Here is a 26,550-nt window from a genome sequence, read left to right on the forward strand (position 1 = left end):
AGTGCCATGTGATCCATCAATTCTGCTGTAGGGTATATGCCCAAATGAACTGAAATCAGCATGCATTGTCTGCATGCGCATGTTCATTACAGCATTATTATAATCACCAAGAAATGCAAACAACATCAGTATACCTCAACAGATGAACAGATAAAGATAGTACTATTCATATGTATAGCACACATATAATATGTAGAGGTTATATATAACATACATATACCATATATAATCTTTAAATAATATATATATATATCATACACACAATGAAATACTCTTCAACCTTTAAAAAGAAGGAAATTCTGTCATTTGTGACAATGTGGGTGAACCTGGAGAATGTTGTATTAACTGAAATAAGCAAACCAGGCACAGAAAGACAAATATCACATAACCTCATTTGATTGGGGAATCGAAAAAATTGAACTAATAAATGTAGAGAGTAGAATAGTGATTACCAGAGATTGAGTAGATGCTGGTCAAAAGTTACCAAAATGGAGGAGTTATTTTAGAAAACACAAGAGAAAACAACAGAATGTAATGAAAAGATTTTGCTTAGATACTAATTAAAGCAAAGTAGCCTCAGATATGTATCTTTGGAATTACAGAGAAAACTTGAATATGAACTATTCACTAGATGGTGTTAAGGGATTATTGTTAATTTTGTCAAGGATTATAGTGGTATGTTTGTTATATTTTAAATATGTTAACAGTAAGAATACAGACTTACTGTTTATTTATTGAATACTTACTGAATATTTATTGGTGAGATAATGTAATATTGGGGATTTGGCTACAAGGGGATAAAAAGAAAAAAGGCTAATAAAGGAAACAAATATGGTAAGATAACTGATAATTGAGTTGGGTTATAAGACATTGGGATTCATTTTTCTGTTCTCAGTACTTTTGTTTATGCTTGAAATTTTCTGTTAGAAAATAAACTTTAAGGGATGAAAAAGCTAAAACTTGATTTTAATCTAACATGATAAAATTGTAGTGTTCAATACTATACTCTTAAAGAACATATAATGAGATGGAAAATGCTTAGGATAATAATTAACTGCAATATAGTAAGTATTATATTAATTAAAAATCAATTGAAATAGCCCTATAGAGTCTGAAATGTCAAAAATGGCCAGTTATGTTTACATGTAATTGGAGTGCAAGCCTCAGAATCCTCTAAATTCATGAATTTGATGTCACAAATCTATTGTACATTTATTTAAATCAATAAATGATTTCAATCAGTTAAGACTTTTAAAAAATTATTATTAGGGAAGATAGTAAAGAATTTTTGTCAAAAAGCTATTTATTATATGCTATATGAGAATTTCATATTTATCATGAGTTAGAGGTGAATGTATATTTCCTCTTTGGATTGTTGATGTGTTTTGAAGTTGTGAGTTTTAATAAATCAATATTAATTCTGGTGCTACCCTAGATCTCATTGTTTCCTCAGTGTATTGGTTAATAAATCTTATTTAAGTTTTGGGATATGTTGAATACAGGTTTGGTTGAGTTTTTGTTGCTTTAGAAAACAGAGTTCTTTAGGAAGACAACCAACAGCTAAACAAAATGTCCAAACCCCTCTGATATTTTCTTGGACCATAATCACATTTAAAGAACTTCAGAAAAAAACTACTCATTTTAAAAGTGCTTATGGCTGAAAATATGAAATGTTTTTAAAGGAAAACAAAATTGACTTTTTTCAGTCAATTTAACATAAGTAACTGAAAGAATGGTCATTCATGCAGCTAACTCAATTTTTGTCTTTTTTTTCTTATTTATTCAGAGACTATAAATGAAAGATGAACTTTCTGCCTTTTAAAGTTTGCAGACAACTGGTCAGTTAGAGCACCTTACTCTAATAGAAGAACATACTGTCTTGCTATGTAAGAGGTGTCATTGCTGCTTAGTTACAGATTGTCACTTCATTTGTCTCTGATAAATTATGGATGTTTGATATTCTGACATGCAGAAAACATGCTCTTAAATTCATTCTGCTTTGAAATATTCTCTAGTGAATATAACCTGGTGAGTGTTAAGAAAAGGCATCTGGTGTTAAGGGTTGAGAAAGAAACTGAGTACTGAGATAATAGGTGAGGATTATCTAGACCTGATATGATCCATTCGTTGATTTCTTTTCTTAGAAGTTTGTATAGGTCAGCAAACTGTTTATTGCTGTCATCAAGGCCAGTGGTATGACTACTGATTGTATGATATTGGGCCAATCACCTAATCTCTCTGCTTGTTTTTCCTCATTTGTAAGATGAGGATAATAGTATTTACCTACCTCTAGAGTTTTATAAGGAAGAATGCATATAATGAAGACTGCTTGGTGTATACCTAAAGAAGTTGAAAAAATTTTTAATGTATTAATTCATCATGATGTACAGAAGTTCCATATATTCCTTTAGTTCTGATCTGCCAATATTCTTTTATTAAAATAAAATAATTTTCATGAAAATAAACCATATTTAAAAACTATGACCCATTTTTCTACTTGGGTGCCAATGCTGAATGTTAAGATTATAACTATGTTTGTTTGTTCTTCACTGTTAATTTTCTTTTACTTGCTGACTCCTTAAGGGTTATTTAATGATTTGTTTAAGTTAATACACCAAACATCTACAATAATACTTTAAAAATCATTTTTAAAAACTGCTGTAGTAGCCTACTGAGTGAAGGGAATATTCTGTTTTACCTTATTATAATATTGTCTGGTTAGTGATTTTGATTTTCACTTTTCTAAGTTAATATAGACAATAAACTGTAGTAATTTATCACTTTTATTTTTTCACTCTGTTAAGTCAGTAATACCTGCTCAATGAGGCTACTCATTTTACATTTTATAACTCTATTACTCACATTCTAGTTGTAATATATATTTGTGCTACATTTTCATTTCAGCAACAGCAATAGCAATGTGTATCAATATGACACTAGTGAAATAAATGAATTCATCTTTCAAACGACTCAGTTTGTGAAAGTTCTAACAAATAAAATGAAGAAATGGTTTCTTTGTGTCACCTATGCTTTGATAGAATGGTTGCTTCAGGCTTTAATATAAATATATAAATGTAAAATAGGGAGAGTTGGTAGTGTTTTCTGAAGGGGCCTTTCTAAGATCTTGGCTTTGTACTTTAAATATTATTTTACTGTGCTTATATTATTTGCAATTTACTCCTTGAGTTTTTATCACACACTTGTTTATGAATTGTGGGTTTGATTGCAAATAGTCATATAGAAAAAAATTTCACTTTATCGGATCTCAAACACGAGGTCAGTCTTTATCTAAGAAAGATATTGTGAGATGTTACTTCCATACTTTTTATACTTTCAAATTCATTCATATTGTTTTGTATTAGAAATTTTATTTGAGGATCAGCATGACTATCCTTCATTCAGTCTTGGGGTTTATAAATAGTGATACTAAAAATGGATCTGGTCCCATTTCTAAATCAGCAGAACAGACTGCCTGAGTTAGAGGAATCAGATTTGGGGCTTAATGAGAATGAATTAATAATCTAATTTAGTGAGGAAATATACTATTGAGAAAAAATGAGCACATTTTATTATTTTAAAGTAAGCATTTATTGAAAATTACAGAATTAATGGAATCTAATTTAAAACATAATTGATTAAGAACATTGACTTAATATTCACTTGATACTTTTGAACACTTAATTTAATGGTGTTCTATTTGTACTTAGTTTAACTATCTCATTTTTATGCACTGTGTTTATTGCTCCTGGAAGTCCTTATCAGCCACAGGGTAGTGCCGCTGTATATGCATTTACATACATATTCCAACACAGTACACATGCTTTGCTAATTGTCACTGAGAAGAGAATCCATAGAGTGAGATTCTTTACAATTTCAACATTATGTGATGTTTGTAATGGTAGTCCAGAATGTGCTATAACATTCTGAAGGGGCTCCTGGATACTGAAAGGAAAACAAACTATGTTGTGTCTTTTTGTTGTTACATTCTTTGAAAGTAGGGAATATTTTTCACAGTAACTGTGTTTGTCAGAAGTTAAGTTACTTATGAGGTAGTAGGGTATTCTGAAATTTTAGTGTGGAATCTCAACATTTAGCCAGAAGTAGAATCTCCATATTATTATTCATTATTTTCCACAATGATTTTTGGATTATGGTTTTGTTCTGAGCTTTCCCTTGTCCAGACACACTTACCCAATAATAACAAGCATCAGAGTGTATTGTCTAAAGGCAGTTGAGCTCCTCACTTTTTCCCTGCAGCCCAGAGGTATCACAGACATTTAACAAAAGCTGTTGATCACAGTGTATTTACTAAACCTTTAGGAACATAGCAGAAACTTCTATAGACTTCAATTGACTGTATCCCAGTAGGATAATTGGCCATCAACATTTTTTGAAGAAAAAGCTTCCCACTGAAGCTTCCCTCTATTATAGTCACTAGATTAAATGCTTGGTTATTGTGTTTGATCAGAAGTACTTTTTCATGAGGCAATTGGCTATTAATCTTGGATCTTTAACAATGAAGCAAATACTCTATGCCTGAGAAAGTTGAAGTTATAACTTCTACAGCTTTCTTTTGGCTCAAAGAAGAAAAAAAATTTGGTTAGCACAATGGGTTTCTGAGTAAAGTGCAGGAATACTCTTGAAATCATTTGTGTTCCAGGGTCATTATGAAGGATTCCCATTAGATGACACTTCTTTTCATTGTTGGAAACCCATACCCCTTCCCTCTCCTTTCCTTTTGCTTCATGCTTGTCCTAGGCCTGTTCGCTCTCAGAATCTTTTATCTTTCTAAGCATGTGCTTCTATAGTTGTATTCTCAAGGAGATTTAACTCTGCAGTCTGAATTTAGTGGGAGATAAGAAGGTCAAAGAGAGGGAAAAGGTACAACATCTATCCACCTTTCACTCTGTTTTAGGTAGTGTTGCTTGTAACACCTGTTTCTCCTTCCTGGGTCCAGCTTTGGACAGATCTATAACTCTAGCTTATATTGACTGACTATGGCCTGTGAGTTCCTATAACAAGGACTGTTCTTTTTTTGTTGTTGTTCAGCTTTGGGGATACTGGTGGTTTCCTGCTGTTGCTGTCTCTGGCTATGCTACCAAATCTAGTTTATATTCTTGGCTTCTCCTTCACCAGAATACCATTTCCCTTAGTAAAATCCCTTTATGTAATTTAACCCTCATGTAGGTTTTCTTTTCCTATTATAGTTTCATTTTGTCCCATTTATTTATTTATTTGTTTGTTTTAAATTTTATTTTAATGTCACTGGGGTTTGAACTCAGGGTCTCATGCTTGCTAGGTAGGAGCTCTACCACTTGAGCCACTCCTCCAGCTCTAGTTTCTGTTTTCCTAATACATCTTCCTTTCTGCATCATTCTTGTTACAGTTGGGGTCAAAACACAAGGCAGAGGATTGTACATAAAAACTTAAATTAGATGTAACTCTGCCTTAGATCACTACTACTCTAATGCTGTCTTGAATCTAGACAAGATGTAACTAGAGAGACAAGGGCAGGCCAGTTACATGACAATTAAGCATGATGAAGCTACAAAGCCATGGCTGAGTCCAAAAAATAGCGTAGAGGACTAGCTGTATAATTATGGAAAAATACTCAAATGTTTTATTATTGCTATAATCTATAATGTCAGTACACAGAAACAAATGTAAAGACAAGATTGAAGAAGTTAACTTGTGAATCAGTTATGAGTTATTGGTTATTAGTTACTAATTAATTGAAGTAATATATGATTTTGATTGATAAAAACATGATATCACATGAATACTTCTGTTCATTTTTTAGTTTTTGAAAAATCTTTGTTACGCTTTTTACTACTATGAGAAGGTATCGATGACCCAAGTAATGTAGGCAGATCGTAAATTAATAAAGTTTTACCTCAGATGTACACTAGATGTTGTCATTTTAAGTTTCATTGCAATTAGTCGAAGCTTTTGAAGACAAAATTTCTTAACCAATTTTGGACAAAATAGGCAAAGGAAATAAAGTGAGCCTTGTAACTGCCCCAGATGGCCTGGGGACACTATTGCTGTTAACCAATTTTGTCCGAAAGAAAACAGGATTATAGTCATCAGAAAGCAGTGCTTTAATACACAAATAAAACTTACACATTTTTGCAGCTCATTTTGAAGTAATTTCTATTATTTACTTTAATGATAATATAGTTTCATTTTCCACATTTTTCAGTATCAAAGAAAACTGCATAAAGACCTTTCTGATTACCATTTCTTTTGGTAACTGATTTCTGCTGATAGTATGGTGATTATGCTAGAATTTTTAACTCCTTCATTTCCAGTTCTTAACATTAGTATAATGAGAGGAGTTAGGAACTGAAATTTATCAATTCTAAATTTAAATACTTTGTAAACTAAGTGCTGATGCTTCTTAGAATGGTTTTGTAGAATAAAGTGAAACAAATGAGACTTGATTCAGTATTTGGAGACTTCTGACTTGAATTTTGAGCATGAATCCTCACATGCCCTTTAAAAAGTTTGACTCTCGTAAGATTTGATTTTCTTACCTGGAAAGTGTTCTTTCTTTCATTATCCATTGTTAGGTGATTGGGCACTTTGGTAATAACCATGAGTAATTAACTCAAATACAATGCCAAGGATTGTGAAAAAAAAGCTATTTTTCTAAACCTGCACTGTGATTTCCTTTAGTTTCAGATTCATAACTCCTTTCTTATTAGTATAGTTGATCCAATTGATTCATATTAGATGAGTAATATCAGATTTATGGATTTCTTTGGGAAGTTGAGGCAAGGATAGAATAAGAATGGTATTTACGTTTTGAAATGTTTTTCTCAGATTAATGGCTTAAAGATTAGAAAGAGAGAAAGCTGTTGCAGAATGCCTAAGTTGTCTGGTTTTTTTCTGGCTAAGAAAGAAAGTACCCAAAACCTCTGTGGTGATCCAATTGATTCATATTAGATGAGTAATATCAGATTTATGGATTTCTTTGGGAAGTTGAGGCAAGGATAGAATAAGAATGGTATTTACGTTTTGAAATGTTTTTCTCAGATTAATGGCTTAAAGATTATAAAGAGAGAAAGCTGTTGCAGAATGCCTAAGTTGTCTGGTTTTTTTCTGGCTAAGAAAGAAAGTACCCAAAACCTCTGTGGTGGACTGGGGGAAGCTGTAGGGACCTGTTGACAGGGGCCTATGGTCATTGTATCTTTTCCAGACAGTGCAGAAGGCCCGAAGCTGAGAAGTAGCCCAGCTGGTGGTTATCATTCTGTGTGCCATAGCTTTTTGGCTCAGAGGTTGGAAGGTTCTTATGTACTTTTTGAAATAGCACTTGGTCATGGAATAGGAAAAAAGTGTGGTGTAGACACTTTTCCTTCTAAGCTTTGGCTTTGGTCTGAGGCCTATAAGTGAGACTATAAGGCTAAGAGAGTTTTGATATGAAGGTGAATCCCAGTAGTTTTTTCTAAACCAAGAAGAAAAAAAAAAGATACTTAGTTAACTTTATTTTCTTGTGGGGCTGGGGATTGAACCCAAGGCCTTGTGCATGCTAACAACACTATACCACTGAGCTACATCACCAATCCAAGACATTTTATGTTGGAGTGTTAGATATAATATTTATGTAACATTTTTTAGAATGCCAGAAAGTAAAAATTAAGTTAAAAATTATGTTATTCCTTTGTTTTTCAGCTTAACACATTTACAAATAAAATAATTTGGCTGTTTTACTTTCATAGACAATGTTAGATCCAAAGTCCAGTGTACAAGTCACTGGCTTGGATATGATGAGCTTTTGTCCAGGGTCAGTGGCATTTTAGTTATTTTACTACTTTAAAAGTAATATCTGAAACTTTCATTTAAAATATATTTTCAAAACTTCTGACCCATGGATGCAAATGACTGAAATTGGTACAAAATTCTATGAACTGTTCTTTTTTTTTTCTTTTACTTTTGGTATATATCTGAACTTGGTATGACGAAAAGCATATGACCAGTCTAATTAGATGAAGCAATTTCTCTTTGCTTACACTTAATTTACCCATAATTTATTTAAGCTTTGATTTTTTTTCTTAGTTAAGTGAAACAGTGTGAACATTTTATCTTTTAATTGAAGAGAAATTCTCATTCTTAGCTCCTACTGAGTAAAAAAGTGACAGGGTTGCTTAGTGCTGCTGACTGTAAGTGCTGTTTGTAGTTCGTTATGAGCTCTAGAAATCTTATATGGAGAAAAGAAAGGGATTTGGTGAAAAGTCTTAGAAAAAGTCAATTAGGAATGTACTGCCTGCCAGAGTGAAAGAGGAGGAGCAGAGCATCCATTCTGAATTGGTGTACTAAGAAGCAAAAATCCAATTAACAAATTCACATTTCTGCAGCAGAAGACAGTGATTAAAATTTTGGTGAACTACTCAGAATTCTTGCCACACACATCAAAACCCTGACAACTTTCAGAGGCATTTAAAAAATAAGGTTCTGCATTTTAAGAACAAACATGTTAATAGAATTCATTATGCTTCTTTTTCTCAAATGGCTGCTAATCGTGTGGCATGAGAATGTTGTTTTTATAATTTAATGTTTACATATTAGTAGAGTTTATGTTCAAATAGACTTAATATTTACGTATTAGTAGAGTTTATGTTCAAATAGAACACTTTCAAAAGCATGTAGTATCAGATCTGTGGAACGTGTATGTGCTGTAATTAGAAACATGGAGATCTGATTTCTGGAAGCATAAAAGAAATAATTCCTAAAGTTTTTACTCTGATTTCAGATTTATTCATTTAGAAATAAGCATTTAATAAATGCATTTGATGTACCTACCATTGAGTTAAGCACTGGTGACACAAACCTGACTAAGACATGGTTCTGATTTGCAGTATCTTATCTTTGACTCTGTTGGGACAACCATACACTTAATTAGACCATAAATGAAGGAGCATGTACAATATTAATAGATATACAGAGAAGCAGTCTTCTTTCCTGAGTATGAACATCATGAAGGACTTTCCGAAGATGTGTACTGGGACTGTGAGGCTGAATTCTGCATTGATAGGCAAAGGAAATGAAGTGAGCCTTGTAACTGCCCCAGATGGCCTGGGGACACTACTGCTGTTAATGTATTATTATTATTTTTAAAATTGAGGTAGGCTCTATGTATTATACCTTATTACTGTATGTGTTGCTGCGTATTAATCATTTAATTACTAATTTATTTTTATTCACTATAAATTATGAGACTAATGTTTGCATTACTAATGTAATGAATTTAACATATTTATATAGTTGATATAATTATATATTAAATTTAGAAGCATAAATATCATTTATGTACTGAATGACTCCCAAATTTATTTGATGTGTCTCCTTGGATAGCTAAGCATCTCAGACATAGCATATTCAAGTATCTTTTCTGCCTTCCCTCAAACTATCTTAGGTACTTGCAACAATACCTTCCAGTTGCTCAAACCAAAACATTTGGAATCATCTTGACTGTCTTTTTTTTCTTGCATACTCTATAACCTATTTGTAAATGTGTGGGGGGTATGTGTGCATATATATACATATATATATAAAACCACATTATCCCACCTGTAGCTGCTAACACTATAGTCCAAATCAGTGATAAGGCTTGGATTAATCCCATATAGCCTCTATTTCCACCCTTGCTCCTATGTTCTAGACTCAACACAGAAGCTAGAATATGATCATTTTTAAATGTAAGTTAGATCATGACATACTTCTGTTCAGAACCCTTTAGTGGCTTCCCAGATTCTTCAGAGCAAAAGCTAGAATTCTCTCTGTGACCTACAAAGCCCCATGTTGTCTGTTTTTTGCTCTTCTCTTTGGCCATGTCTCCTGCTAGCCTTCTTTCTATTCACTTGCTGCAGCGTCACTGGCTTGTTATTACCTTCCTAAACACAAAGACCAACCTCAATCTCAGGACCTTTGCGCTGTACTGTTACCCCAGACATCAGCATGGTTTTCTTTGTTCCTTAACTTCCTTCAAATCTTTGCTCAAATATCCATCTTTTCAATGAGATCATTCTTGGCTGCCTATTGGAAATTCTACCTCATCTCCCTGCTCTCTCTCTTACCTGGCTTAATTTTTTTCTATTGTACTTAACATGGAGAAACTTTTGTTAACATTTTAACATTACAAAATTTGGTTATTTTTTTAAAATTTATTACTCCCCTCACCGACTAAGAGTATAAGTGTCCTATGGACATTGGTTTTTGTTCTGTTCACTGCTTTATTTTTAGCAACTACAATAGTTCCTGGTGCATAATAGGTGCTCAGTCAAGTTAGTGGCTACATGAATAAAACCACCAGCATTCTCTTTTAAGTGATTAGATAGATGAGCTTTGTTAGTTATTTTTATGCCCTCAGTTACTGGGTTTAAATATTAATCGCTTTCCACTAGAGAAGTAGTTACTAGTCCAGGTTGTGATCCACAGATAGTTTTTTTCAAAAATGCCAATGGTTGACCCTATCCTAAGTCAATTAAATCAGATGGGGCCTACCCACTAGTATTTTTTAAACTCTCCAGGTAATCCTAATTTATTACTAAGTTCCAAGCCAGATTCTCTAGAAACATTTAAACAAGTGTCAATGAATGAAGAGGCACCACAATTAAAGGACAAAAGACACAGATTTAAATCAGATCAAGCATGAATATTAGAAATTGGTCCTGAGCAGCACCAATCTAGGAAGGGCTGGCGGGCGAGGAGAAGAAAACAGGAAAGGAAGGTGACAGAGGTGGAAACATCAAGAGGGGTTCCTGAATAGTTGTAGTAGGAAGTAAGGTTCTGCTTTGGTCCCTTGGCAGCTGTTGTCAATTAATGGTGCCAATTTAAAGGGCATAGATGTGTTAGGAATGACATAGTAAATAATTTGCATTAAGGCAAGTATGTAATAGTTTCAAGACATACATTTTTCTTCTCTATAAAGAAATCAAGGAGACGTACAGAAGATGAGATTTGAACCAGGTAGTTGAATAAAATGGAAGGAAGAAATAAGACTTTGAATTTATATCAGAGTAAAATTAGTGAGAACAGTTTAAATAATGAACAGAGTTCACTGAGCACAGAGAGAGCAACTTCTCAAAATTTGAAGAAAGAGATTTGAGCAAACTTAACTGACTTGAGGGAATGCTAGGGATGGACAATGAAGGGCTTTGCCAAATTCATTTTGGCAGCAGAAATATTTTTGTTTTCTAAAGTCTTTGGGTATGGTGGGAGGTTCAAATACAATGACTTAAGGAATATTAATCTAGCTAGTGAAATGGCAAGGAGTTAGAAAGGACAGCTCTGAAGAGAAACAAGGCAGTAAAGTGTCCTAGAAACCAAACCAGAGGATTGAATAGTAGTGAAAGATTTCAGATCTGATAGGAGAATGGCAGAACCAAATAGATCTTGGATTTGAAAATAACACAAAGAGGAGCCAGGTACAGATGTTCGTGTCTGTAATCCCAGCTACATAAGAGATAGAGATCCAGAGGATTATGATTCGAGGCTAGCCTGGGCAAAAAGTTAGAAGGACCTCATCTCAGCAAACAAGCTGCATGTGGTGGTGCATATCTGTAATCTCAGCTATGTGAAGGCATAGATAGTAGGCTTACCATCTGAGGCTGGTCCCAAGATCCTATCCCCAGAATAACTAAAGCAAGAGGTAGAGCACTTATCTAGTAAGCCTAAGACCCTAATTTCAAAACCCCAGCACTGGCAAAAACAAACAAATCGCAAAAGCCCCACAAAGAGGCAGAAACCCAATGTGGTTAAGAAGGTGGTTGTGGGAAGGGAATATATGGAGAATGTCCTTGAGAGCTGACATGCTACTTACTCTGGGTTCCAAGACTGCACATCCTTTTTCATGGTCAGTGTTGGTAGTTATTATTGTTTCTGCCATGCTGGAAAGGCCTTCCAATTCCACCCTGACCCTCTACCATGATGTGTTGGGCAGGATTTGGCTTATTTAGCTTCTTATTACGTTTGTAATTCAGAGTGCCACCCTTACCAAGCCAGGGTTCTAGCTGGTTGATGAGTAGAAGAGACGCCCCTCGTGCCTTCTCTTTTCCAAGCAAGGGTAGGAGAAGACCTTGATGAGGTTTGGAAGTCTTCCTAGGCATTTGGACAGAAATTCTTTATGTCCCTTCCTTTCTATTCCCAGCAGTCTTCGTTTCTTATTTAATAGTTTTACTCTTAAAGATCTGTGCTACAATCCTCCCTTTCTCTTTGAGTCTTTCCCTGTCCTTAGAAAGAGGCTCTCCCCAGTTTTCCTTGTCTCTTTGGCAGATCTAGGGTTTGAACTCAGGGCCTTGTGTTTGCCAAGCACTATCCCACTTGAGCCATGCCTCCATCCCTTTTTGCTTTAGGTTATTTTTCAGATAGGAGCTCCTACTTTTCACCCAGGGCTGGCCCAAGACTGTGATCCTTCCAATCTCTGCCTCCTGAGTAGCTGGGATTATAGGTGTGAGCCATTGCGCCAGGCCCCTGTTTTCTTAAACTGCCATTCTCTGGCCCTCTATCTCCCCGTGCCTTTGGGCTTTTTCCTGGCCTCCCTCTTGACAGTCTGCTAGATGTTTGGCAGCCCCAGGAATCCTTTCATCAATATGAGAATCTCCCAAAGATTATAACTAGTCACTTAGAAACCTGCTCTGAATAAAGCCAGTATTGGCAGGGCTAGCTAGAAGCAATTAGATACTAGTTAACGGTGAAACATATTTAATCATAAAGAAGTTTTCATTATTTTAAAAAATTATTGACTCTAACTGGTTTTGCATAAATGATCATTGTTTACCCTAAACAGTGAACATCCATGGTGCTTTTTTATTTTTATTTTTTTATTCATATGTGTATACAATGTTTGGGTCATTTCTCCCCCCTTCTCCCGCCCCCTCCCATACCCAAACCCCACCCCACCCTCTCCCCCCAACCCCCTCGATACCCGGCAGAAACTATTTTGCCCTTATCTCTAATTTTGTTGAAGAGAGAGTATCAGGAAGAGTAGGAAGGACCAAGAGTTTTTGCTAGTTGAGATAAGTACAGCTATACAGGGAGTTGACTCGCATTGATTTCCTGTACATGTGTGTTATCTTCTCAGTTAACTCTTCTCAAACTAACCTTTCTCTAGTTACTGGTCCCCTTCTCCTATTGGCCTCAGTTGCTTTAAAGTATCTGCTTTAGTTTCTCTGCATTGAGGGCAACAAATGCTATCTAGTTTTTTAGGTGTCTTACCTATCCTCATACCTCCCTTGTGTGCTCTCCCTTTATCATGTGATCAAAGTCCAATCCCCTTGTTGTATTTGCCCTTGATCTAATGTCTGCATATGAGGGAGGACATACAATGTTTGGTCTTTTGGGCTAGGCTAACCTCACTCAGAATGATGTTCTCCAATTCCATCCATTTACCAGCGAGTGATAACATATTGTTCTTCATGGCTGCATAAAATTCCATTGTGTATAGATACCACATTTTCTTGATCCATTCGTCAGTGGTGGGGCATCTTGGCTGTTTCCATAACTTGGCTATTGTGAATAGTGCCGCAATAAACATGGGTGTGCAGGTGCCTCTGGAGTAACCTGTGTCACAGTCTTTTGGGTATATCCCCAAGAGTGGTATTGCTGGATCATATGGTAGATCAATGTTTAGCTTTTTAAGTAGCCTCCAAATTTTTTTCCACAGTGGTTGTACTTGTTTACATTCCCACCAGCAATGTAAGAGGGTTCCTTTTTCCCCCACATCCTCGCCAACACCTGTTGTTGGTGATGTTACTAATGATGGCTATTCTAACAGGGGTGAGGTGGAATCTTAGTGTGGTTTTAATTTGCATTTCCTTTATTGCTAGAGATGGTGAATATTTTTTCATGTGTTTTTTGGCCATTTGAATTTCTTCTTTTGAGAGAGTTCGTTTAGTTCACTTGCCCATTTCTTTATTGGTTCATTAGTTTTGGGAGAATTTAGTTTTTTCAGTTCCCTATCTATTCTGGTTGTCAGTCCTTTGTCTGATGTGTAGCTGGCAAATATTTTCTCCCACTCTGTGGGTGTTCTCTTGGGTTTAGAGACCATTTCTTTTGTTGTGCAGAAGCTTTTTAGTTTTATGAGGTCCCATTTATCTATGCTATCTCTTAGTTGCTGTGCTGCTGGGGTTCCACTGAGAAAGTTCTTGCCTATACCTACTAACTCCAGAGTATTTCCTACTCTATCCTGTATCAACTTTAAAGTTTGTGGTCTGATATTAAGATCCTTGATCCATTTTGAGTTAATATTGGTATAGGGTGATATACATGGATCTAGTTTCAGTTTTTTGCAGACTGCTAACCAGTTTTCCCAGCAGCTTTTGTTAACGAGGTTGTCTTTTCTCCATCATATATTTTTAGCGCCTTTGTTAAAGACAAGTTGGTTATAGTTGTGTGGCTGGATCCTCTATTCTGTTCCACTGGTCTTCATGTCTGTTTTTGTACCAGTACCATGCTGTTTTTATTGTTATTGCTTTGTAATATAGTTTGAAGTCAGGTATTGTGATACCTCCAGCATTGTTCTTTTGACTGAGTATTGCCTTGGCTATTCGTGGCCTCTTGTGTTTCCATATAAATTTAATGGTAGATTTTTCAATCTCTTTAATGAATGTCATTGGAATTTTGATGAGAATTGCATTAAACATGTAGATTAATTTTGGGAGTATAGACATTTTTACTATGTTGATTCTACCAATCCATGAGCATGGGACATCTCTCCACTTTCTATAGTCTTCGTCAGTCTCTTTCTTCAGAAGTTTATAGTTTTCCTTGTAGAGGTTGTTCACATTCTTTGTTAGGTTTTCACCTAGGTATTTGATTTTTTTTTGAGGCTATCATAAGTGGAATGGTTTTCATATATTCTTTCTGAGTTTTTTCATTATTAGTGTATAGAAATGCTAATGATTTTTCTATGTTGATTTTATATCCTGCTACCTTGCTATAGCTATTGATGGACTCTAGGAGATTTTGAGTAGAGGTTTTTGGGTCTTTAAGGTATAGGTTCATGTCATCTGCAAATAGGGATACTTTGAGAGTTTCTTTACTTATTTGTATTCCTTTTATTCCTTCTTCTTGCCTAATTGCTCTGGCTAGGAATTCCAGTACTATGTTGAATAGGAGTGGAGATAGTGGGCATCCTTGTCTAGTTCCTGATTTTAGAGGGAATGGTTTCAGTTTTTCTCCATTAAGTATAATGCTAGCTATAGTTTTGTTTTATAATGTTGAGGTATTTTCCTTGTATTCCTAGTTTTCTTAGAGCTTTTATCATGAAATGGTGTTGGATCTTATCAAAGGCTTTTTCTGCATCTATTGAGATGATCAAGTGGTTTTTGTCTTTGCTTCTGTTAATGTGGTTTATTACATTTATTGATTTTTGTATGTTGAACCACCCCTGCATTCCTGGGATGAAGCCTACTTGGTCATGGTGAATAATCTTTTTGATGTGTTGTTGAATTTGGATTGCCATTATTTTGTTGAGGATTTTTGCATCAATGTTCATTAAGGAGATTGGCCTGTAGTTCTCCTTTTTTGGAGGTGTCTTTGCCTGGTTTTGGGATAAGTGTAATACTGGCTTCATAAAATGTGTTAGCAGTTTTCCTTCCCTTTCTATTTCGTGGAACAGTTTAAGGAGGGTTGGTGTCAGTTCTTCTTTAAAGGTCTAATAGAATTCAGCAGAGAATCCATCACGTCTTGGACTTTTCTTTTTGGGGAAACTCTTGGTTGATGCTTGAATTTCATTTTGCATTGTAGATCTGTTCAGGTGATTAATATCCTCTTGGTTCAGTTTTGAATGATCATATGTCTCTAGAAATCTGTCCATTTCTTTAAGATTTTCAAATTTATTTGAATATAGGTTCTGGAAGTAGTCTCTGATGATTTCCTGGACTTCTATGGTGTTTGTTGTTATCTCCCCTTTTGCATTCCTGATTCTACTAATTTGGGTTTTTTCTCTCCTCATTTTAGTCAGGTTTGCCAGGGGTCTGTCGATTTTTTTTATTTTTTCAAAGAACCAACTTTTTGTTTCATTAATACTTTGTATGGTTTTTTGGTTTCTATTTCATTGATTTCAGCTCTTATTTTTATTATTTTTCTCCTTCTGTTTGTTTTGGGATTTGCTTGTTCTTGTTTTTCCAGGAGTTTGAGAAGCATCATAAGGTCATTGATTTGGGATCTTTCAGTCTTTTTAATATATGCACTCATGGCTATAAACTTTCCTTTCAGGATTGCCTTTTCTTTGTCCCATAGGTTCCGGTATGTTGTGTTTTCATTTTTATTGACTTCCAGGAACTTTTCAATTTCCTCTTTTATTTCATCGATGATCCATTGTTCATTAAGTAATGAGTTATTCAGTTTCCAGCTGTTTGCGTGTTTTTTTCTTTACTTTTGTTGTTGAGTTCTAGTTTTATTGCATTGTGATCATATAGAATGCATGATATAATTTCTGTTTTTTTATATTTGCTGAGGCTTGCTTTGTGCCCTAGGATATGATCTATTTTGGAAAAGATTCCATGGGCTGCTGAAAAGAATGTGTATTGTGTAGAAGTTGGATGAAATGTTCTGTAAACATCAAGTAGGTCCATTTGATCTATTATATATTTTAGATCTAGGATTTCTTTATTGATTTTTTGTTTGGATGACCTATGTATTGATGATAATGGGGTGTTAAAGTCTCCCACAACCACTGTGTTGGAGTTAATATGTGCTTCTAGGTCCATCAGGGTATGTTTGATGAAATTCGGTGTGTTGAAATTGGGTGCATATAGGTTGATGATTGTTATTTCCTTCTGGTCTATTTCCCCTTTTATTAGTATGGAATTCCTTCTTTATCTCATTTGATCAATGTAGGTTTGAAGTCTACTTTGTCAGAGATAAGTATTGCTACTCCTGCCTGTTTTCGGGGGCCATTGCTTGTAAATCTTCTTCCAGCCTTTCAACCTAAGCCTATGCTTATTTCTGTCGGTGAGATTGGTCTCCTGTAAACAACAAATTGTTGGATCTCCCTTTTTAATCCATTTATCAAGCGGTGCCTTTTGATGGGTAAATTAAGTCCATTAACTTTAAGTGTTAGGACTGATAGGTATGTTGTGATTCCTGTCATTTAGTTGTCTTAGTTGTTTGAAGGTTTGATTGTGGGTACCTAAGTTGAGGTTACTCTCTTGTTTCTTGCTTTTTCTTTTCCTATAGTTTGTTGCTGCCTGCCCTTTTATGGTTATGTTGGGTTTCGCTGTGTGCAGAATCCCTTGAAGAATCTTTTGTAGTAGTGGCTTTGTGGTCACATATTGTTTTAGTTTCTGCTTATCATGGAAGACTTTTATTGCTCCATCTATTTTGAATGATAGTTTTGCTGGGTAGAGTATCCTGAGGTTGAAGTTATTTTCATTCAGTGCCCAGAAGATCTCACCCCAAGCTCTTCTTGCTTTTAATGTTTCTGTTGAGAAGTCTGCTGTGATTTAGATGGGTTTACCTTTGTATGCTATTTGTTTTTTTTTCTCTTACAGCCTTCAGTATTCTTTCTCAGGTTCTGTATTTGTTGTTTTAATGATAATATGCCATTGGGTAGATCTATTTTGGTCTGGTCTGTTTGGTGTTCTGGAGGCCTCTTGCATCTGTATGGGAATAGATTTCTCTAGATTTGGGAAATTTTCTGTTATTATTTTGTTGACTATATTACACATTCCCTTTGCTTGCACCTCTTCTCTTTCTCAATGCCCAAGATTCTGAGGTTTGGTTTTTTGATGTGTCAGTGAGTTCTTGCATTTTCTTTTCACAGGTGTTGAGTTGTTTAACTAATAGTTTTTTGGTTTTTCCTTTAGTTACCATTTCATCTTCGAGTTCTGAGATTCTGTCTTCTGTTTGTTCTATTCTGCTGGATTGGCCTTCCATTTTGTTTTGTAATTCTATTTCATTGTTTTTTCTGAGGTTTTCCATATCCTGAGTCGTTTCCTCTTTAATGTTGTCTATTTTTATGCTGAGTTCATTTATCTCTATTAATCGTGTTCTTTGTTTCACTTTGATTTCTATACAGTGCTTCTATGATTTCTTTTATTTCTTGTGCTTTTTCAAATTCTCTGTTTTTGTTGTCTTGGAATTTCTTGAGTGTCTCCTGTACATTTTGGTTGACCATATCCAGTATCATCTTTATAATATTTTCATTGATTACTTGTAGTATTTATTCTTTTAGATTATTCTTGTGGGCTTCATTGGGTTCCGTGGCATAGTTTATTTTCATTTTGTTGGAGTCTGGATCTGAGTATCTGTTCTCTTCATTTCCCTCTGGTTCCTGTAGTAATTTTTTGGTGTGGGGAAACTTGTTTCCCTTTTTTTTCTGTCTTCCCATCATTGCCCTTGGTGTTGTTATTGTCCCTGTACTGTGTGCAATTAAGTATTTTCTAGGTTGTAATATTAACACTGGTGATATTTAGAATGGAAGGGTGAGAGGAGAGGGAAAGCGAAGAAGTTAAAGAAAGAGGGAAAAACAAGTAAACAAACAAAAAAACCCAAAACAAACAAACAAACAAAAAAGCTTCAAAGATATATACCCCAAGAGATAGTTTACTAATCAAGAGTAAGCTGAACAGGCATTAGAGAGACAGAGAGAGGATTGAAAATTAAAGAAGTAATAATAAAATAAATTTAAAAAAATATAATAAAAATCTCCAAGTTTTAATGCAATAAAGTTTCAGTCCTAATAATTTTCGTGTTCTTCCCTCAGCCTCCAGTTCTGGTGGTGGTGTCTCAGAAGTAGTTCTGTTGTTGTCTCATCAAAGGGGAAAAAACTAAAACAAAACAAAACAAAAGAACACAAAACAAAAACAACTCCACAAAGTGTCACAAGTTCAAATGCAATACAGTTGCAGTAAGTTTTTCAGCATGTAGGTGTAGATCAGTTGTTGTCCAATCAAAGGTAGAGAGAGAGAAAAAAAAAAGAGTCTGGAGACAGACTCTATCTGCGGCTGTGGCTCACCTGCCTGCTGGTGTCCGCCTGCTGTTTGTGGAGGCTTTATTTATGCAGATCTCAGGAGTGAGCTTAATACTCACTTGGCCTCTCAGGCTTTGTTTACTTAGAGCTCTCCTGTGCACAAGCCTCTGCTACATACTTTCCCCTTTCCAAGCACACTGGGGGAGGTGACACTGCACCGCTTTCCCAGGCCTGCGTGTTTATTTACAGTTCACGGGCAAGTGGGTCTTCCCCCCCTCTCCTGTGGAGTTTTCCTCCCATCGCCACTTTTACAAGGTTTCCTGGTCTTGATTGCTGGGCATGTGCCGCCACTCCTCCCTTCTCCAGCAAGCTTGTTTGCTTACAGCTCATGTGGGAAGTGGGTCTTCCCCCCTTTCCTGTATTTTTTTCCTCCCACCACCACTTTTACAGGCTTTTTTGCTTCTGATTGCTGGGTGTGTTCCGCCATTCCTGCTTTCTCCAGCCGGCTTGTTATGAGGGATTTCCTCTCCCCGCCTCTTCTGCGCTCTGGGTGCCCCACCCTCTTTGCTATGTGTCTTTTTTGTTGTTATTGCTCATTATTCAGTTTTTTTTTTCTTTTTTCCCTGGGTGGGGGTCGGTCTGTCCAGGTGGCTATGTTGATCTGGCCCCGGGTTGTCTGTGGGAGTACCGCCTACCACTTAGCTCACCTTGTGGTCTACATCTTCCAAGCCGTCTGGGCGCTGCCATCTGGCGGCAACCTGGGGCCCTCCTGGTTTCTCCATTTAACGTGAAGTGGAGATGCTCTGCGCAGGCCGGAGGTGTGGAGGAGTCAAAGTTTTGCCTTTTCTCGGTGGTTTTTCCTGTAAGGTGTTTCTCCAGCATCTCTCCAAGATTTTACTTTAAGAGGTATATTTTCTGCTTCCTCCCTCTAGCCGCCATCTTGGAATCCCATCCATGTTGCTTTTAATCATGGCACTAGGAGTTCTCTTTTATTGTTCATCCACTGTACTCAACTTTTACAATTTAGGGATTTATTTCTTTTGTTTTTTCTTTACTTTACTTTTCTGGAGCAGTTTTATAATCTTCTAAGTCTGTGTTTCCTTGGTAACATTTTAGTGTCTAATTTTATATTTTACATGGCCATACTAATCATTGACTAAATTTAGCCTTTAACTTGAATGGCTAGAAGTTATTTTTTTTTTTCAGTAAAAGCAGTATTAAACTGAAATGTGGGTATTTACATTCTACATTCTGACTTAGGTATTTTTGAAAATACCTTACTAGATGCTTGAAAATTGAAGTGAAACATTCAAAATATCTTGGTTGTAAGGCTTTGCTTATTCAAATCCTTTGTGATTTGTATAACCCAAGATTACCCATGAATTAGAAAGATGGTAAGTTTAATTAAAATGTTGCTTTCTAAGTGTAACTATCTGTTTCAGACTGTGAAGGATTGTATTAGGTAGTTTTTATGAAACACTGGAGGGCATTGTTTAGATATTACCATGGCAAGGGAATAAATGTGATGAATTTGACAGAGCCATCTGTGGAGTTTTGAATAATGTGTCATATCCTAGAAAGATGCTGGTCTGTGTCTTGTAATGATGTTGATTACTGGGAATTAATGTACTAGGACTGCCTTTGCATGCTGTCACATTTCAAGTTGTGCTGGCCATTAGGGTCACATGGAAGGCCATGTGAACACGGTGAATGACTTATCTCATGAAAAAAAAAAAAGAGTCATAATGAGTAAAGTAGTTTTCAAGATCCAAATAAAAATCCTGGAGTGTGAGAGCCAGTGTAAACCTGTTTTCTCTTGTATGTATTTGTGCTCCTTTGGAAGAGTGAGACATGTTCCACTCATAGACAGTAAATACAAGTCAGGGACAGTCACAAGTGGGCCAGTGTCATTATGTGGTCCACATTTTTTAATTGGGTGGATCTAGATGAAGGGTTTCTCGAAGTTTAAAGGTCAATAAAAATTAGAAGTTTATCATATTTAAGTAATTACTAGAATTACTGCTTCTTCTTGTAGATTAGTTTGGAAGATATGTTTGAATTTTCCCAAGTCTATAAAATAGTTTAGAACTTGCTAACATCTCTCTCCCTGTTGATCCATGGTTTACAAATTACTTAAACCTTTGTGGTTCTCAATCTTATTCCTTCCTATAAAGGACTAAACTGGGAAAAACAACTTTAAATTTTGTTCTCTACCGAAATTTTACGTGTGCTCTCATCTTCTGGTTAATGAAGTGACTTTTGTTACTATTGCAAAATATGCATGACAGTGTAGTGCTTTAACAATTTTAAAGAATGCATTTAGTAAGTTCCTACTGCTGTGATGAAAATAGACTTTACTGTGGAGGAAGCTAAGAGAGATACAGGAATCCACATAGAACCCATATACTAGACCCCAAAACATTGCTTGTGTAGTATTTGTGTGATCAAATGAACTTTTATGAATTTGCATGTTCCTAGGGACTATAAGGGCATTTGGGAAAAATGAGGTGGTCCTATATGTGTGTCATGCATGGCAACCACATGTTTGTATGGTCATATATAGCAAAATAGATACTTAATGTTCATAGGTTTATTAGTCATGCATCAAAGTATTTCCAAGCAGTCCTGTGAGTTCACTTAATATATTTATTTCTGATTTTGCTGTGGTAACAAAATGGGGCTGCTGTCAGGACATGAGCCCAGCAAGCTGCCTGGCTATGCACCTCAAAGAAGCTCTTTACATTTTTCCAGAACAATTTGTCTCCAACAGTGATAATAACTTTTTGGGTATGGGGATAAAAAATGTCCTGTATAGATATTTTTGCTAACTGTAAAGATAATGTCATTTTTTTTCAAATGATGATTTTTAGGTAGAAAGTAGAAGCATCAGGAGTATTATTGAGAGGAACATTAGTAAGAGGAATATCAAACTTAACAGAGAAATACAACATTTAACTTAGATCATTGACACATACAAGTTCATTATTGCTCAGTCAAGAACAAGAAAATGTGACCAGTGAAATCATTGTAGTCACTTCTCTAGCTCCAGTGCAAAATCTTATGAAAAATAAAACTTTCTAAAGAAAGTAAAAAGACAGTTAACTGTGATATTAAAACATATATGGAAGCATGTGACTATTGACACAATGTGAATTGAATAAAAGCTAGATTTCGTGAAGGGTTTTCATTAAACTCATCTTCCTATGAGTGAGGGTTGGTGTGAGAACTTTAGCAAGACTTCCTTCCTAAATTCTGACTCTCCTAATGTGATGTGCTGAACACATCAGCACTGTGTTCTAGGAAGTACTAAATGAAGTACTAAATAAATACAGTCACATTAAATTTAAGACTTAGGTGCCCTGTTAAACTGGTCAAATTTTGAAGTACTCAATGGCTGCTTGAGCCTGTTGGTTACCAAGCCAGACAGCGTATTTACAGTGGAGATATAAGTGCCTGCTTTGGTGATTTAAATTGAACTGAACAGGTGATCTTAGCTGTTTCACTGCTCTGAGGCCTTTGTCACTTGGGCTATCTCTGCAAATATGTTTCCTATAGAGATAAACTGCCGTATAGAGATAAAGTAGGATTTGATGGCAGCCTAGAGATGGTAAACTAGTCATAGGAGAGCTTCTTCAAGGTGTGGAAATGCTTAATTTCTAGTTAATTGTCTTAGTTTCTAATGGTTGCTGTAACAAATTTCCACACACTTAGAATCTTAGAATAGCACAAATTTATCATAGCACTGTTCTATGTTAGAGGTCTTTCTGACACAAGCCTCACCAAAGTCAAGGTGTTAGCTCAGTTGTGTTTCTAGAAGTGCAGGATAGAGTCTCTTTATCTTGCTTCCTTCAGTTTGTTTGTTTTAACAGAATTAAATTCTTTAAGGTTATAGGTCTGAGGTCTTTATTTTTATTGGCTGTGAGCCAAGGACTGTTGCCAGCTCTTGAGCCTCTCACAGTTCTTGGCTCCTGTTCTCCCCCCTCCCACGGTTCTCCATATTCAGTGCCTGCAAGAGACCAGTTGAATCTCTTTCATGATTCAGATCTCTCCCATATCTTCCATCATACCTCTATGACTTGAGTTGAGTAAGAGTCGCCGCTTAAATGTGTGGATTGGATCTACTTGGATAATCTGACTTGACTATATGATTATAGGTTTAATCATATAGGGCAAAGTCACTTTTGCCCTGTAGGTAACATATTAGGGCACAGAAATGTTTGGCAGGGTGGTAGAGATACACTGTTTGTCTTTTTAAATATTTTTACAACTTTTGTGGTTGATTTTTTTTGTTCACTTATCAAGGAAAATGGTTTTGAGCAACTGCCTCAAACATCCATTTAGACTTCTTAATGATGACATTTTGCTCTCTGTATAATTATATTTTTTATAGTTAAATATATAGTGTAAAATTGAACAAATAATTTGTTCTAGCATATAGCTTAGATGAATTCTTTGCCTCTTATTAAGCAAAAATAGCTTATTTGAAAATGTACCTTATTAGAAAAAGGTAATTAAGATCTTGCCACCTTTAGGTAAAGGATATTATTAATTTGCTTTTGGAGTCTAAACATTAGGGAAAGATACAAGAAAATGAAGAAATGGGGGAGATGGGACCTAGAGAAAATCTTTCTTCTTAATGTTTTGAATGGTTTCATGATGAAGCATATCCCCATAACCATACAATATGGAGTATATTGATAAAATATCACCAAGGCATCCTTGAATTGACCATTTACTCATCTTTTGTATTTAAGAAATGAGAAAACCAACAGAAAAGTAAGATTATAATTATGAAATTAAATATTTGAAATTGAACACTGTAAGAATAATCTTACCAATTTGTAGGGACTTTTTATAATGTATTCTACGGTTTCCCCACCTATTGGACAGTAGATTGCTAGTATTTTATAATGATGCTTCAATAAAATCGAGTTTATTTTAATGTTTATTATTATTCATATATTCACCATATATTTCCACATTCATTTGTAATTTTTTTAATATTACATAAGCGATGTTTAATTAAAAGACTGTAGACTATTATGTATTTCAAATAGTCTACTGTGGTACTCGTAACAGACTATATTATAATTTTTGAGAACATAGCACTTACCTTTTTTATCATTTATTTTATCTCATTAGCTAAGAAACCTTTCCAGCTTGGACTTACGTCATATCACTGAACTGGATAATGAAACTGTGATGGAAATTGTCAAGAGATGCAGAAATCTTAGCTCTCTCAATCTCTGTCTGAACTGGATCATAAATGACAGGTAACCATTGTAACATCTTAAAAATACTTTTCCAGAGGAAAACATGTAGCAAATACTAATTACCATTATAATAAGGCATGTCAACTTTGAATAAAATTGAATGCAGCTGTCTTTTCAAATTGATACACTTAAGTTCTGAAAACCATCTAAATGTATACTTTTAGAGCATCCATTACTATAAGTGAGTCAAGGTTTCTATGTGCTTTAATACAGGTGAAATGTTGTCTGAACAATTACAATTGTCAGTTAAATTTTGTCTTTGTTACAGCTAAGATATATTGTTTGTCTTTTTAAACATTTTTACAACTTTTGTGGTTGATTTTTTTGTTCACTTATCAAGGAAAATGGTTTTGAGAAACTGCCTCAAACATGCATTTAGACTTCTTAACGATGACATTTTACTCTCTGTATAATTATATTTTTTTGAAAATAGAAATCATGTGATGAATAGTTAACTATATAGTGTAAAATTGAAAGTCTTTGTTTATAAATGATAAATCTGTTTTCTTTGAAATATTGTATGAAGGAAGAAAATTACAAAGACAACTGTTGAAAGTGGACTTTTATAATGAAAACAACTGCGTAGTAGCACTGGCACTACTGATTAGGTAGGCAGGTAAATACAGCCAGAGACAGTATTCTTGCCCAATAACTTTTCAAGAACTTTTTTTTAAAGATAGGCCACTAAAAGTACTTTGCTTTCAAAATACAAAATACTATTTTAGCTATTAGAACACATGTAGATTGCACGGTTTTTATAAATAGGAGAAATAATTTATTAAGTTCTTATCAGATCTTGCTATGAATCCAAGATTCCCTCCTGTTTTGTTTTGTTTTTTCTATTTTGTTTTGTTTCTTTCTTTTGAGACAGTTCACACCATTGATTTTGTAATGCTCCCACCTCTGCCCCCATTGTACTGGGATTATAGCCATGCGTCACTATGGTTGGCAAATCATACATGCAACCATACGAAGTATCAGCTATCTGTCAGACAAGTTTTTTGTTTTTACCTACCCTTGTGCTCCTGGGGATTGAACACAGGGCCTGGCACATGCCAGGCAAGTGCTCTACTACTGACCTACATCTAGCTTTCCTATTTTTGATTTCCTTTTATACTTTAAATAAACAGAAAATATGTAGACTCCATTTTTCCCAATTATGGGAAATTCTAGTGATGATGCCTTAGGCTACCCTGAATTATGTGATTGCCTTGATGTGGCTTTTATTAAAGTTTTTCTGGTATTTATTTAAAATTTTTAATTATTAAGCAATAAATATTAAGCAATTAAAAATTTTAATTAAGCAAAAATCATACATACTTACGGGATACCATGTAATGTTTCAACACATGTTTACATCGTGTAATATTTAAATCAAGTTATCATGGCTGTCTCCTCAAACATCCATTTCTTTATGGTGAAAACTTTCAAAATCCTTTCTTCTAGATTTTTGAAATATGAAGTATATGATCATTACCCTATTGTGCAATAGCACAACAGACCTTCTTACTCCTATCTAACTATAATTTAAGTGCCTGTTGATCATTGATAAACTTCTCTTCCAGCCTTTAGTAACCACCATAATGCTCTCAACTTTTAGGAGATTAATTATTTTATATTTCACATATGAGCAAGACCACAGCGTACTTGTCTTTTTTGTTCTTGGCTTACTTCACTTAAAAATAATTATGTCCAGTTCTATCCATGTTGTCACAAATGACAGGATTGTTTTTAGTGGGGGCATGGTTCTAGAGAGTAAACCCAGGGCTTCACACATTCTAAACAAATGCTCTGTGACTGAATTACATTCCTAGCCTTCCCTTTTGTTTAGCTGGATAATAGCATATCATTGTGAATATGCTTTTTATCCAATCAGTTGATGGACATTTAAGTTGATTCCTTTCTTGACTCTGGTGAATATCCAGCAAAACATATGAGAATGCAGGTGTCTCTTTCACATATTGATTTCATTTCCTTCGGCTATATAGCCAGTAGTGGCATTGCTGGATCATATGATAGTTCTATTTTTAACTGTTTTGAGGAACCTAAGTACTGATTGCCATCATGTATGTACTAATATACATTTCCACTAACAGTGTGCAAGCATTTCCTTTTCTTCACAACTTCAACAGCACTTACTATCTTGTGTGTATGTGTATTTTATTATAGCCATTCTTACTGAAGTTAGGTGATAACTCATTATGGTTTTGATTTGTCTGTGATGATTAATTATGGTTGACATTTTTTCCTGCCACTTGTATGTCTTTATTTTGAAAAATGCCTTTGAGGTCTATTGTGCTATTTAAAATCAGGTTATTTGTTTTCTTGCTGCTGAGTTATTTGAGTACCTTACATAATCTG

The 26,550-nt window shown here is 35.1% G+C and overlaps 1 protein-coding gene across 2 annotated transcripts in view; it reads left to right on the plus strand.

The window, feature by feature from the left end:
• The window catches only part of Fbxl17 (F-box and leucine rich repeat protein 17), a 481,585-nt gene that overhangs the window by 124,241 nt on the left and 330,794 nt on the right, over positions 1-26,550 (plus strand). For both annotated transcript variants that reach the window (XM_020175035.2, XM_020175052.2), the window contains one exon: positions 24,059-24,189. In XM_020175035.2, the coding sequence (XP_020030624.2) occupies positions 24,059-24,189 (131 nt within the window). The remainder of the gene's footprint in view (positions 1-24,058; positions 24,190-26,550) is intronic.

Source organism: Castor canadensis, chromosome 6, assembly GCF_047511655.1.
Source record: "Castor canadensis chromosome 6, mCasCan1.hap1v2, whole genome shotgun sequence".
In the NCBI taxonomy this organism is placed as follows: Eukaryota; Metazoa; Chordata; class Mammalia; order Rodentia; family Castoridae; genus Castor; species Castor canadensis.